We start from the raw sequence: 13,862 nt of genomic DNA on the forward strand, positions 1-13,862 counted from the left end.
AGAATAGGAATGAGTTTTGATAACATTTTCAAACTTGCCTAAAGTTAGTTTAGTAGTTAGTTTGCTTAGGTAAGTGGCCTGATTTGTAGATGTGCTGAAGACCCACAGCGCTCATTAAGAATGAAAATTCTTAGTCCTACTTACATACTGGAAAAGATGCAAGTAACTGGCTACTTCACCAGGCCCTCCACAGCCTCATTTTCTTTACCATGAGAGGTCATTTGAGCAGGGACAGATCTAAGCCACTCAAAATTCCTCTCTCCTCTTTCTAGAGCAGTGGTCACCAACCAGTAGATCACGATTGACTTGGTGATCCTGGAGCCTCTGACAGTCGATCGTGATCTCCAGCCACTAGAAGTCCAGCAGCGCAGCGGGTCTAAGGCAGGCTCCTGGGGTGGGGGTAGTCCCAACGCACTGTTCCTGCTTGCAAACACTGCCCCTGCAGCTCCCACTGACCAGGAACAGGGAACTGCGGCCAATGGGAGCTGCGAGGGCGATGCCCACAGGAAGGGCCAGCACTCGGAGCCATGTGTCCCCCCGCCCCCTCCAGGGGCTGCCAGGGTGTGCTAGCTGCTTCCAAGAGCGATGTGGTACCGGGGCAGGCAGGGAGCCTGCCTTAGCCTTGCTGTGCCGCCGACAGGGAGCCTCCTGAGGTAAATGCTGCCCGGCAGGAGCCTGCACCCCTCTCACATCCCAACCCTCAGGCCTGAGCCACCACCCGAGCCCTTGCCTCAGCCCTGAGTCCCCTCCCACACCCCAAACCCTCTCCTGCACTCCAACTCCCTGTCCCAGCCCTGCGCTCTCTCCCGGAGCCAGCACCCCATACCCCTTCCTGTACCCTAGCACTCTGCTCCAGCCCAGAGCCCTCTCCTGCATCCAAACTCCCTCCCAGAGCTTGCAACCTGCACTCCCTGCTGCACCCCAACCACCTACCCCAGGCTCATCCTGGAGCCCCCTCCCATACTCCGAACCCCTCCACCCCAGCCCAGAGCCCACACCCTAACCAGGTGAAAGTGAGTGAGAGTGGAGGGACAGCAAGTGACAGAGTGAGCGGGCATGGAGTGAGCAGGGCAGAGTAGATCCTGGATTGCATTTAAATTCAAAAAGTGATCTTGTGCACAAAAAAGTTGGAGACCACTGCTCTAGAGAACAACCTGCCTGCCATAAGGGCTATAACGAACGAGGAAGAGGTTATACAATGGAATTTTTGTTGTGCAAACTATCTTATATGTAATGATTAGGATTTTCACTTGACCCAGGCTTTAGCCAAGAATTCAGTCAAAGGCATAGGCCAAGGTGCCACAAGCAAAACAAAACTTACCATATTTAATAGTTCAGGACCTTTCACAGAGATGAAGTTCAGTCCAGACTCATTTGCTACAGCCTAACAAAAAGATAAAAGACAGATATATTCAGTTCCCACTCCTGATCCTCAGGAGACTTTCTGAAATCTCTGGGGAATCATCATAGTAAAAATAAAAATGGGGTTTATTTTCTCTCCTTGACCGTTTTGGCAAGTTTCCAGATGCTGACTGAGCTGGGATATTATTTTTTATCCTGTCTGCTGAACTAGGAAGAACATCAAGGAAAAGGAGATCTGTCAAGCGTTTGTCAAATTATACAAAGCTCTTTAGGAGATATACTATCCCTTTACCCACTCCCTAAAACAAAGAAACGATTAGTTTTGGGTGATCGAAAACAGAAGGGTATTTAAAAATTTTTTTTTGGAGAAATGAAAAAGAAAAAAAATCATTTTGAGGTCAAACAAAACATTTTGTTTCTGAGCTTTTAAACCTTTTTTAAAAATAAAATTAAAGTAAAATTCTGAAAAGGTTGAAATAACTTTTCTTTTTGATGCGGGGGCTGAAACACTTTAGGAAATTCAATACAAATTCACAAAATGTTTCAGTCAACTCCAATATAAATTTGTTGGCAGAAAACCTGTGTCAGAAAAATTGTGCCAAGCTCTATTTTTAAGGCATTGGCTGCACAATTCTCATTGACTGATGAGAGCTACACAGACATTTCACTCCATAAACAGTGCCTGATGTTCAAAGACAACTGGTCTGAAAACTTTGGGTGTTGGAGAGGGAGAAAGGCCACAAGAAATGTAATGCTCCAGCAGCAACGCAAAAGCATTTGCAAGAGAAGGTATATGGTAAAGAAAAAAAAGAGCACAGCTGACCAGGTCTGATCACACCCTCCATAGTGGAAAATTCCAGTGATGGGCATCTCATAAATGAACCATTTTCTTTCCTCGCTTTATTATTTTATTTTTATAATTTAATTCTTTGCCTTGTTTTCTTCCCATTCAAGTTAAATTGTAATTATTTTACTAAGAAACTGAATAACTTTAAAGAAAATCTTGTACTCCAACTCCTGATGAGGTAAGTGAAAGAGTTTAACTCCTATTATATGGCCTGGATCCAGTTATTTTCCATTAGAAGCCAACTAGTCATTCTTACAAAAACATCTACTTTCTTTCTAGGAGTCCCTAGTCTAATTTTGGTATTCTCCCACCTCCCAGTAGCCATATGCAGGGTGTGAATTACTAAACTCCTACCTTTGCCAGTAGTGTTTTGCCACACCCAGGAGGCCCTGCAAGTAGAACACCTGCAGGAGCTGTCAGGCCAAGAGCTTTGAATTGCTCTGGATTCCGCACAGGTGCCTGTAAAAAACCCAAACACAGTACTTAGTGACAGATGTAGCTGGTCTGAATTTTCATCTAACTGCAAACTAGAGCTAAAGCAAAAAGTGCACGACTCTGCAACAAAACTGAACAAAGCAACAATATGGGCATATTTGGAGCTCAAAAATAGGTGAGTAGGTACTCGTTTGTGGAACCAAATGACTATTTTGTGCATACTTTAGACATCGACTTGAACAGTTTTAATAAAAGCCTATTACTTAAGCCATACCCAGTTTATGTAAAGGCCTGTTGAGGAAGAGAAAATTGCAGTGAGAAATGTATGCACAATTATTTTACAAGTTATAAAATAAAGTTTAGCAAATTGTGAGAAAGAGTGAATGTGGGTCTAAGATTTATTTAACAGTTCAAAACCATAAAATAAATTTCTTCATAAATGTTTCATCACTAACAAAGAACAATTAGATCAAACAGAGAAAGTTAGCTGCATATGTTCATTCATAAAATTGTGACTATTTTACCAGCAGTAAATATCAGATACGACTAAGCAGAGTTTTCAGAACACTAGAAACAAGGCCTCACAGAATTGGCTATCAGGATCGTAATAAAAACATACAGAACCATGGACAATATTATGCACTAATACATTCTAGGTACATGCAGAGGGCCCCATGTACCGTGGCCATGGAACTGGCAGTAGAATCTATCCTTGCAACAGAACTATGCTCTACAACAGGGATCAACAACCTTTGGCATGCGGTTTGCCAGGGTAAGCACCCTGGTGGGCCAGGCTTGTTTTTTAACTGCCGCGTCTGCAGGTTTGGCTGATCGCAGCTCCCACTGGCCGCAGTTCACCACTCCAGGCCAATGAGGAGATCTGGAAGCGGCAGCCAGCACATCCCTCGGCCCGCACTGCTTCACGCAGCCCCAATTGGCCTGGAGCGGTGAACCGTGGCCAGTGGGAGCTGCGATTGGCCAAACCTGCAGACATGGCAGGTAAACAAACTGGTCTGGCTCACCAGGGTGCTTACCCTGGCGGTCCGTGGGCCAAAGGTTGCTGATCTTTGTTCTAGAACGTAGGCTTTCCTTTAAAAGTAAAATATTTTCCTAGCCCATATCATGAAGATAAAATTTGAAAATGTTAAGAGTGTAAATCAATGCAATTATCCTCTTGAGTTTACAGATATCTTAAAATGATAGCTTAGAGAGGTGCAATCTCCTTTATTCACCTCAATCAGATGTTGTCACCTTTTTGTTTCATAGTTAAAATGTAAACATCATTAACTATTTCACTGGGTGACATGAATCAGCGTTCATGTCGCACTCCCTGTCAGTATCCAGCCCAAGCCAGGGAAGCTAATGATCCAACCAGCAGACCAAATTTGGTCATGAATCCTGGTCACATGAGGCAAGTTGCATGTATTCATAGAAGTATCCAACTGATATGCTTATCCCACACCAAACTGCCTCCCATTTCTCCTAGGTACCAAATCCCCAGTTACCCTAACACAGCTACCAAAACTTACATGACACTTCAGATGCAGTTATCCATCACTTCAAAAATTCACAACGCACCGAAAACTCAAAGCATGGGGACAATACTAAGTTAAATCTCAGAAAAAAAACAGACCGTTTGATTGTATTATGATTCATTTTCATATTAGACAGACATCTGAATGCTATAATTTTAAATGAAAGTGCAGCAGAATTTCCAGTTTGCTGCACCAGCGTGCTGCAGAATCCTGGGACCTTGCCATAGAATTTAGGACCAGTTTGCTGTGATACACCTAAGACCTTGTGTATATGCCCAAAGAAAACATTATGTAAGTTTGACTCCAGCTAGATATCTTAGCCTGGCACTGCCTAACAGGACTTTACACAGCATTCATGCCTACCAGTATTGCCATAGTGAGTTCCTCCCGAACGTCCTCCAGGGCTCCAACATCCGCCCATGTCACATCAGGGACGGTGACAAAGCCTTCTCTCTTGGCAGAGGGCTGCACTGAAGACAGTGCAACAATGAAATCATTCATTTCGATGCAGAGCTTCTGCAGCTGCTCCTCCAGCAGGGGATCTTGCTCCTTTAGCAACTCTAGCAGCCTCTGCAATTCATCCTGAGGGAGAAGGCAGTGGGAAGAAGAGACAATGGACAAGATTTTAAGAACAAATATCACTTTTCTCAGAGTTTCCTCTACAGACAAAGCCTGTCAGAGTCCAATGTGGTAACATTCATAACACAGTGCATGTGAATTTAACACTGGAGAAAGGTAACAGATTGACTGCCCGCCCCCCACCTCCCACCAAACACACACACACACACACACACACACACACACACACACACACACACACACACACACACACACACACACACACACACACACACACACACACACACACACACACACACACACACACACACACACACACACACACACACACACACACACACACACACACACACACACACACACACACACACACACACACACACACACACACACACACACACACACACACACACACACACACCCAACATGACCAGCAGTAATGCAAACTTCCTCCCACACTGCTCCGGAGAGAGTTCTCTCCGTGCTGCATATGCAGTTCTTGATCTCTTCTGTTGGGACTGCCAACCAGTCTGTCTAAATACACTAATTCTGTTTATTTAAAAAGGTGATTGCTCATAACAGAGAACAAACCACTGGTTCTGCATAGCAGCACTGGGAATTTCAGCCATGCATTTACATTCAGTTGTATGTAGTACCTAAAAGTCAGTGCTCATTTATAACAAGCTTTCAGTACGTTTCTATGCATCACTGCATGTATTTTTAGCTTCTGTGGTTTAGTGGTTAATGCTGTGCAATTGCTATATGCAGCTTCCAGTCACCCTCTCTTGTTCTTCCAAGCCAGGGGTTGGCAACCTCCGGCACGTGGCTCGCCAGGGTAAGCACCCTGGTGGGCCAGGCCGGTTTGTCTAACTGCCACATCTGCATGTTTGGCCAACAGCGGCTCCCACTGGCCACGGTTCGCCGTCCCAGGCCAATGGGGGCGGCGGGAAGCACCACAGGCCGAGGGACGTGCTGGCCGCAGCTTCCCACCTCCCCTATTGGCCTGGGACGGCAAACCGCGGTCAGTGGAGCCGCGGTTGGCTGAACCTGCTGATGCGGCAGATACACAAACCGGCCCAGCTCGCCGGGTGCTTATCCTGGCAAACTGTGTGCCAGAGGTTACCGAACCTGTCCCAAACTGACCAGATCTGTGTTTGATCTTTAGGCTCTGGATACAATGGAAGCGAATGACAGAGAGCATTTTGCATTGTTTAACACCGCCCCATCTGGCAAACTGCGGTCCAGACAGACTCTGAAGGGAGAGGGTGAATACTATGCAGGTCTTCAGCTGGAACAATCTCCCTAGTATTTGGAGTTTGAAGCACTGATTATTAAAGTCAGCTCCTTACTGAAAGGTTTGTATCAGAGAATTCCTTGACCAAATAGCTCCACCTTCCACCATTAAATCTACCTCTGGTCCTAACACAGCATGGTAATATTAAGGTGGGATGGAAGCTCCAGGATTTCCATTTCAGTAGAGGTACAAAAAGTTTACGAAATTCTATCTTTTGCTTACTTGATTTTCCCATAGAAGTTCGTGGAGGGGAAATGTTGGGTGAGGTTTGCGGAACCTTCCCCCCCCCCCAAAAAAAAAAAAAAAAAAAAAAAAACACAACAACTACATCACTTTGAGGGTGAAACTCAACAGGTGTGAATGCTTAGTTTTTGTAGTTTGGATGAATTGCTGTAGAAAGATTTTGTGTGTGTTTATTTTTATAATAAGCATATGTTATTGTTGACTGTCTAATGTGCTCCTACAATACTGTCATTAATATTGATCTTACACCAGTCCTTAACATACAGATCTCTATTATGAGTGTTTCCCAATGACCAAGAACCTCTTTGATCATGCTGACATGAGAGTTGAAGCTAATTGCCTTAAAAATAAATCAATCAATCACTCACTCACTCACTCCTAGTGTTCTGGAAACAGGTGAGGAGCATGAGTCATGATTATATTACCCTCATGCAGTTGTTTATTAGAGTCTTTCATCTTCCCTCTACTTAAATTAAAAACTATTTTCCTGAGTATTCACGTGGAGTTTAGAGTACACTGAAATATCAGCTCTTAAACCTGAAGCAGTCCTTGCAGAATGCAGACAGAGAACAACTAATGTGCACAACACATATTCAGGAAGTTTCCAAGGGTAGTACTTAAATTCACAGCAGATGGGTGCTGCTCACATTCAATGGCCACACTATTTCATCTTGAGACATCCAAATATTCTGACATCAGGCTGCCTGGAAACCCTCTGGCTTGCAACAGAGCCCCTGTCCTGCTATGCATGCACAAATGATTTTTTTCAGCATCATGCTGTATTGTAGACCCAACTTTTACCTTTTTAAAATGCTGCTTCCCCAAAAGAGGCAATGGTGCCATACAGTAGGGGAGATCAAACACCAGTGAGTGATATCAGCTTAGGAGAACCAGACCCACAGTTTTAGCCCCCAGGTGCATGCAAAAAAGTTATAAGAACCATAAAGTTTTGGTGTCATAATACCCATACAGTTTGTACTGTCAATTAGGAAAAGTACTTTATGAACCAGATGGATGAAGAACGCTACATAACCATAAAAAATTACATTCATTTAGAAATGAATATTGCTGTGATCAGATATGTTTAGTGAGACTGAGTGGGAAGCTCACAAACAAACTGGTTAGTCTTCAAGGAATCGTGAAATGAGTGTAACAGTGGATTAATACCTTAGCAGGAAGCTCTGGATGTTTAGTATCCTTTTCCAACAGTGCGTCAGTTCCAGTCTCCAAGTTTTGCTCAGTCGTTGCTTCTCCAGCCTGCACACCTTTCCATTTCTGCTCCTCCAACTTTATCAGGACCCTGTTTACCGTACACATAGCTGCTTCACGACAAAGTGCCATCAAATCAGCACCTACATAGCCTGGAGTCATATGGGCTAAATAATGAAAATCAAAAGATTCAGGGAGCCTAAGTTTTCGACACAAAGTCTGTAGAATTCTGTGTAAGAGAAGAAAATAGAAGTTGCAACAATTTCCCCTCTGATATGAAAGCAAACATCACTGCTCAGAGATTTAAGTCATCTCAGTTCACTCAGGCAGATCCTAATGGCCCAAGAGCCAAATAATTCACACTTAACTGGAGAGTCACTTAATGTTGAGAGCCACAAAATTAATCTATGTTTTCTCCCAACACTCACACTAAAAGAAACCTACAGTATCAGCCAGGTGATGCTCATTTAAACGTTAAGAGTTTTGCTCAACATATATTATAATCAACTACAGGTTTTGTTAGTTTTTTAGTTTGTTTTAAAACAAACAAACCAACATTGGATTTAAACTGTTAGATGACATCCCAAGTGGGTTCCACCAAAAAACTCAAATGGGTTACCACCCACTCAAGTGATTACTTGGTTCGCATTCCTGCATATGACAACATCTGTTTACATTTTACCTGCTCCATTCTTTACAAGAACCCAGTTTTTGTTACAGAACATGAGCAGGCAGGTCTAGTTTAAGGTCCAGACTTAAAAAGGCACAATTTAAGTATGGATCTGGTTGAAACACTTCTGTATAGCTAATGAGGATAAAAGTGTTCAAGAGAAAAGATACGGCAGATAGAGGAACAGAGCAATAGCAAGGAATTTCTAGAATGTTGCTCTGGCTGATGCTTGTAAATTCTACCAAGCGATACAATTTACTCGCTAATCCAAGATTGTTCCACTTAAATCATGTCATCAATTATGTTCTTCCTTTTACATTAAAATATTTTGTATTAGAACATGGATATTTTTCATCTCTTCTAGAGCATTTTCCATGTCAGAGCTTAAAGGATTTCCTCCCCAGGGCCCAACAATCCTTCCAACTGAGGGCTGCAAAGAATGCTGATAAGACAAATAAAGATGCAAACCTTACAGAGTCATATTATCTTCCAGTAATACAGAAATCTAGAAGAGGGGAGCTAACCTAGTTTTTACAAATAGCAAAGTATTACTTCCATAGAGAAATATTAAAAGGCATCACAAACCAGAGAAATGAAATCCACCACTTGTGTCTTTTTAAATTTAAAAAATACCTACCATTTGATCTGGACATCATCATTTATCCACGCTGCTAGCACTGTGCTAAAGCTTTGAATGGAACAACTTATTAAATGACTATTACCTTTAAAAGTTCAGTATGTTTTTCTTTACCCACCTAACAGACAAAATTAAGTACAGTATCTTTAGTTAATAAGCATCAACTTATTTTCTTCCAATTTTTTGGCTCATTTGACAACAGCTCAATGGGGGGAAGTGACTCAAGGTACAGAGGTAGCAGTGACTGGCTCAGCCTGTGATCTAAGCACTATCATTCCTTCATTTAAGATAATAAAAGCATATTCACTGACAGCAAAGGTTACATTTTTTTTTACAAGTGTATGATTAGAAATGGGCATGAAAGCTGCCTAATATATGCATACAAATCAAATTCCTATTTACATAAAGATGTGTATGAGCAAACAAAACCTGCATGCACAACTGATGTGTGCACATCTTTAAATAACTGGGCCTAAACGAACAGCACTAGCCACTTAGTAACCAGCTGTAACATTCCTTCTATCTGATGGATTCCACCTGTAACTTTTTCCTTTATTCTGTTACCCTGTTGTCATACTCCTATACATAAGATTGATTTTTTCCATTCTTTCAAAAAATGCAGCAATATTGGTAGTTCCTGTGGGCCCACATCTGCAGGAACTGCAGAAAACAACAATATGGAGGAATGCTGTTAGACTCCCAGCTTCAACTGCTCAAAACAATGATCAAGATTTTCTTGTCCAAACAATTGCTCTCACATGTGAGGAAGATTACTGAAGATTCTACTCACATTCACCATTCCTGCTCCTTGAAATGGCACAAGTTGTGAAATATCAACATCTTGATAAGGCAAACTATACAATATCTACCATTTTTTAAGAACATGGTGCATACCTGTGTGTGTTTATTCAGGATGGGTTTTGTGCCATAGAGTCAAAAGGGATTGTAAAAGGAAAAGGTGAAATAAACGGCCTAGATAAGAAGCATCCCAAATACCTAAACCCAATAGTCAGATTTATAGTAGTGAAGATGCAACTCCTCTGCCTCAGCCTTGGTAACATAGCTGCTTTGCCACAGTTAAGAAGAGAGATTAAAATTAACAAACAATTACAGGACCTCCCACTTAGAAAAATGTGTTGGTTGAGTGGCCAGAGACTGTGCAGAGGGTCAGCAAAAGCTGACAAGGAGGACACAGAAAGAGCACATTGCGAGCGGACCAGTTTGTTTTTCCTAACAAGAGATGAGGATTACCTCAGCCTACTCTTTCCTTACCAGCATCTATAAGCAAGACACAAGGGCAGGCTTTTCATTGTTTTTACTCTTATCTACAGGCTTTGTACCCTTGGGGAAATAATAAATCTTTGTTTTGAATACACTGTTTTTGAACTGTTTTAATCAACTCACTGGTCACAAGTCCCCAGAATGAAAGGGTTTATAGGTGCCAAATGCAGTTGGGCCTATTGCAGTAACATGGTTAGGAAACAGGGCAGCTGCAGCCTAGAAATCCACTCCAAGTATAGTTCAGCCATGTGGTTCCACTCACAGTTAGGTGCAAGAAGTCAAGCCTGTCACCTCTGGGGTCTACTCAAGAGGTACTAAAAAGAATCTAAGGTGTAGTTGTGCCCTGTAGCCATTACAAGTGAATAAGGAGATTCAAGGACAGAATACTGAACAACAAAATACATATTGCTAACTGCAGAGTCCATTCTCTTCTTAAAGTTGTCCAGAACACTCGTTAATGCAATGTTAAGAGGAGATTTATACATGCATCCACACGGGACAGCCGTGGATTGGACAGATAGCACAGAGATATACACACTGTTACCCCTTCTCCACTTACCCTTGCAGGCTGATTGGGTGCATGTGGTTACGCGTGCTATACATATGTCCTTAACTGTCCACTAATTTGAAACAGTTTTACTAATCAGAAGCCTTGGCCTACTAAGATATACCTCTCTCTAGCTGCTTCATCAGGAATCCCTAGACAAATTTCTCGATCAAATCTTCCAGCGCGCCTCAATGCTGGGTCCAATGAGTCTGGTCTGTTAGTAGCTCCAATGACTAGGACCTGAGCAGTGGCAGCCAGGTTATTCAGGTCTGAGGATGGAAGGCAATAAACAAGTACTCAGAAAAGAGATATATCTTCCTATTGGAACATCACTGTTAATGCTACTCTTCTTAGACACATGCTGCAAGAACATATTTATTCTTGATCATAGTTGGGAAACCATTTACTGTTACGCAAAACAGCCTGAAGTGGCTTCTCTTTTAGCCATGAAAATTTCTAGGCACTTATCTTTATTTCCATTAGCAACATAGTTTGTTCTTTATACAATCTCAGGCATTTGAAACAACATTTACATAGCACTTTTCCAACACATATGTTTACATAGCACTGAAAGACTTTCAAGGGTGCTGTATAAACTGATCTGTAAACGACAAACAGTCAGGAATATTTTCTCTTCACACTCAAAAGCAGCCACATTCAGGATGAAATGCAGCAACTGTTAATAGTACATAATGACATTGCAACACAGCACAGGAAGTTAATACCATGATATCCAGAAAAAGTGAAGAGTGTCACACTGGATCACGAGGGAAAATCTAATAAGGCAGAAATAAGTCATATGGAAAAGATTTTAACCAGGGAATTGGTCTTAATATCCCCCGCTTCTGCAAAAATACTTTGGGATCTTCAACTGCCACAACTGTTCAGAGCTCAATTTAAATCTAATTTTAAACAAGTTAAAACCAAAACTGGACTTCAAAAGAGGGGGGAGGTTAATTTAAAAAATAAAAGTATGTTAATTTCGTTGCTGAAACTGACCATCCATACAGGTGAGAAGCTGGGCGACAATTCTCCGCTCCATGTCTTTTGAGGCAACTTCTCTTTTTGGGGTGATTGCATCAATCTCGTCTACGAAAAGGATGCATGGTGCATTGGACTAGGAACAAGAATACCACAGTAATCACTCTCGATACACATAGCATATAATAAGTAATTTAAGAAAAGTGGTTCTCCCATTTGAAAGCTTAAAAGATATACTACGGCAAGTGCTGTCACGTACTCTGAACAACCACCCAGTCTCAAACCCCAGCATCCCCCCACCCCCTGCTCTCTTCATTCTCTTAGAGAAGCCAAGTACACTATGGAATTGGATCATAAGGAAACTAAAGCATGAGTTTTTTTAAAATATATTTTATGTTGCTTTGTGTCTTCTACAGACACTGCATTGTTGTGCTTTTGCTGATTTGACAATATTTAAGCTCAAGACAGAAGCTGAGGCATTTAAATTTTTGTTTGGCAAGAAGTCACTAATGCTGTAGAATATGGAGAACTAACGCCATGCAATCGGCAAGGGGCAGGCGTGGGAGATAATGGAAACTATTTGCCAACTCAGATTACTAGAAGAGTTGGATCATGTTCAAGGAGCTAAAGCAGGGAGCACACAAATCATTATAGATTTCCGTAACATTTCATTTAATGAACTCCAAGTTCATAAAAGGATAACGCTAATAAAAAGTAGCACTTATCTGGCACTTTGATTCACCAGTGTATTTAAACATTAACTAATCCTTAAAAAAAAGTATGCTGCAGGCAAACACAGAGAAGCTTCTCTATTCAGATCTGCCAATGCCTCTCAGTATAGAAAGGCAGAGTTTAAAAGCACACCGCCAAAGCTGTCAAGCCAGTGCAGCATGTGCGCCACCTAGCTGCTCGAGCATTATTTCTCTGAGTTTATCATTTTTGGTACAGAAAGAGCATAATTTTGCTATGCAGGGATTATAGTACCAGACATATGGCGCATGCTAGAATACAAGTTTTTTGTTCATGAGACCCAAGAGTCACTGAAAAAGCAATTTAAGATAACAAATGTAAGGGGCTAAGATAAAAAAAAAGAATTTTTTTTTAAATTGAAACATGCTTCATGCAATAAATTCCACTGAAAAAGTTAATTTTGATAGCTAAGGACCAGACCATTTTAAATGCAAAGAATATTTAAAAAACAACCCACATTATCCATTTTATACCATGATTTTGGTTCTCGTTTCCTTATTGTTAATAATAAAAGCTTTTTAAATTCAAAACAACAGCTCAGGTTCATATTGGGACAGAAACTAACATGACTCCACAATCCTTGCTTCCTCTGAATCCCATTAAGGCTTGTGAATATGTTGTGAGGCCTCAAAATAGTGGTGATGGTGGAGAATGGAAATGGAAAAGCAAGTATTGTCAAAAGGCAGATATGGAGGACTCTCTAGGGAATTATACAGAGATGTACTTAAAAGTGATTTTTATTAAGTAGCGTCCCCCTCAACCCCTTCTGCTTTTCTTTGCTCTCATGGAGAACCAGACAGACCAAGATACTCTCACATCAGTCTTTGGTCCTCACCAACCTGGGCTGAATTTCAGCCAGTAATCCAGCAGTGCTCTTGTGTATTTAAGACTGTGCAGATATGGGAAGAGTTAATCCTAACATTTTTTCTTAGATTCCTAGCTCTTTCCTTGCAATTTTCTTATTTCATACTAATATCACTAAATGTATCCAAATTCACAGACCTAATGAAGAGTTCAACTTCGTAAGTAACACAGAGTAGTAATTACTCCAATGTATACAAAAGCCAAGTATTTTATGTAGTGAACTACCTAACAGAGTGACTACACATTAATAATTGTATTACAGTTTATATTTACATTGAAGGCTCTTTGGGGCAGGTATTGTCTTTTTGTTCTGGGTTTGTACAGCACTTAGTACAATGGGGTCCCAGGTTCTACTAATACAAATAATTCAATCTTAATTTCAAATTGCAGCAGCAGAAAGGGACCATTAAAAGGTTTTATAAAGAGAAAGGATCAAGCAATTTATTAGCTCAGCTCCCTGGCCTCACCACAGCTTGTTCAAACAACTCTCTCAGCTTCTGTTCAGACTCCCCAGAGACTCCTGATACAATTTCAGTAGCAGCTACTTTAAGCATCGGCAGTTCAAGTTCCTAGAATAAATGTAAAGAACATGGTTATGAAATCTCAAAAACATTTCCTCTTATCAGGA

At 41.4% G+C, this 13,862-nt stretch overlaps 1 protein-coding gene across 3 annotated transcripts in view; it reads right to left on the reverse strand.

Annotated features, from left to right (window-relative positions):
• NVL (nuclear VCP like) overlaps positions 1-13,862 on the reverse strand; it is a 68,462-nt gene that overhangs the window by 34,673 nt on the left and 19,927 nt on the right. For 2 of the 3 annotated variants that reach the window (XM_050948488.1, XM_050948490.1), the window contains exons 10-16: positions 13,702-13,803; positions 11,639-11,756; positions 10,764-10,908; positions 7,463-7,733; positions 4,543-4,761; positions 2,564-2,668; positions 1,322-1,384 (exon numbers count right to left, since the gene is read on the reverse strand). In XM_050948488.1, the coding sequence (XP_050804445.1) occupies positions 1,322-1,384; positions 2,564-2,668; positions 4,543-4,761; positions 7,463-7,733; positions 10,764-10,908; positions 11,639-11,756; positions 13,702-13,803 (1,023 nt within the window). The remainder of the gene's footprint in view (positions 1-1,321; positions 1,385-2,563; positions 2,669-4,542; positions 4,762-7,462; positions 7,734-10,763; positions 10,909-11,638; positions 11,757-13,701; positions 13,804-13,862) is intronic. The other variant, XM_050948489.1, reaches the window with a different exon arrangement.

This window comes from Gopherus flavomarginatus, chromosome 4 (assembly GCF_025201925.1).
Source record: "Gopherus flavomarginatus isolate rGopFla2 chromosome 4, rGopFla2.mat.asm, whole genome shotgun sequence".
In the NCBI taxonomy this organism is placed as follows: domain Eukaryota; kingdom Metazoa; phylum Chordata; order Testudines; family Testudinidae; genus Gopherus; species Gopherus flavomarginatus.